The sequence below is a fragment of the Trichinella spiralis genome (assembly GCF_000181795.1).
Source record: "Trichinella spiralis strain ISS 195 chromosome Unknown Scfld2239, whole genome shotgun sequence".
Taxonomy (NCBI): domain Eukaryota; kingdom Metazoa; phylum Nematoda; class Enoplea; order Trichinellida; family Trichinellidae; genus Trichinella; species Trichinella spiralis.
In genome coordinates, this window is record NW_003529178.1 from 1 (window position 1) to 1,215 (window position 1,215).

The window sequence follows — 1,215 nt, forward strand, 5'->3', positions numbered from 1 at the left end:
AATAGATGGCGTCCATCGAAAGGGCCCATACTTTTGAAAATTCAAACCTGGATGGACCGGCCAATGTCTTGCAAAATCCGCACCAGCAGAAATTTGCATCCAGCTGGGACTGTTCAAGCCATCCAGCGGAACATCACCAAATACCCTGAAAAAAAAGCAAGCAAGTAAACATAATGTATGGATACAGATTGTAGAAGAAAAAGAGAAGCTGATGCAACTACTTCTCGAATGAAATGTTGTTTTATATTTATAGCAAAAAAAAATAATATAATATTCTCAAACTGACTGCATGTTTTGGATGTTTTCAATGCTACCCGGGCCAGGCGGCAGCCAAAGATGATCCGAATGAACAACCGGCGACACTGAAGGCAATGGTATCTGCGCCGCTGCCGCCGACAGTGTCTGCTGCTGCTGCTGCATCGATTGCAGTGCTTCTCGAGTATTCATAACCACTGACTGTTGTTGGTGTTGTTGTTGTTGATGCTGCTGCTGTTGCTGTTGTTGTTCAAATTCTGTCAACATTAGAAAAAAAATACAATTAATTTGATATTCAATTTATGTGAAAGCAAGCAAACAATTCAACCCGAATGTAGCAGGGCGCTTCCACCGAACTGTACATCCGCCGTTCGTACGCAGCTATTGCCTGAAAGACAAAAACAAAAAACCAAAAAATATGTATACATATGTATATATTTCTCCCCTCCCCTTTTTGATTCTCCCATTTTACATGGAAAATTGTGCTGACGAACAGCACCGGATATTGGTTGACTGGGAATGAATGCGGAGGGTCGCATCGGATTTTGCAATTCCACTTCGTTGACGGCGCAGTACGGTCTGCTGCTTTTGGCGCTCATGGTTGTCGTCGTGTTGGCACAAATCGGTGGCCTCTGTGCAGCCTGTTGAATGAACTGCTGCAGGGATGTCATGTTGACCGTCCGGAAACTTCTCAAATTCAACAACTGACTGGCGACAGCCATTGGAGACGGTCTAGAAGCAGCGCCGTTGTTGTCGGATGGAATCATCAGCAGTTGGCGTGTAAATCTGCCCAAACCGTTCTCCACCGCCATATTTCTCGCGGGTCGCCTTCAAAAGTTTTTTTTTCTTTTTTTACAAAACATCCAATCCAATAAAATAATTGTTTTCTTCTGTGCAATCAACTTACATCAGTGACGGTACAGGGTCCGGATTCACTTGCATCCCTCTGAAGACAAAAGA

General features: G+C 43.9%; 2 protein-coding genes across 2 annotated transcripts; both read right to left on the reverse strand.

Moving 5' to 3' along the window:
- Nucleotides 1-47: 47 nt before the first annotated feature.
- Nucleotides 48-522, reverse strand: Tsp_13372 (nuclear receptor coactivator 6; the record flags this gene model as incomplete). The annotated part of the gene is made up of 2 exons (XM_003368573.1): nt 287-522; nt 48-145 (listed from the first exon to the last, which is right to left on the reverse strand). Coding segments are annotated over exons 1-2 (334 nt in total), but the record flags the coding sequence as incomplete, so codon positions are not given.
- Nucleotides 523-578: 56 nt separating this feature from the next.
- Tsp_13373 (conserved hypothetical protein) lies at nt 579-1,201 on the reverse strand (the record flags this gene model as incomplete). Its single annotated transcript, XM_003368574.1, has 3 exons — nt 579-643; nt 728-1,083; nt 1,163-1,201. Coding segments are annotated over 3 exons (460 nt in total), but the record flags the coding sequence as incomplete, so codon positions are not given.
- Nucleotides 1,202-1,215: the final 14 nt, after the last annotated feature.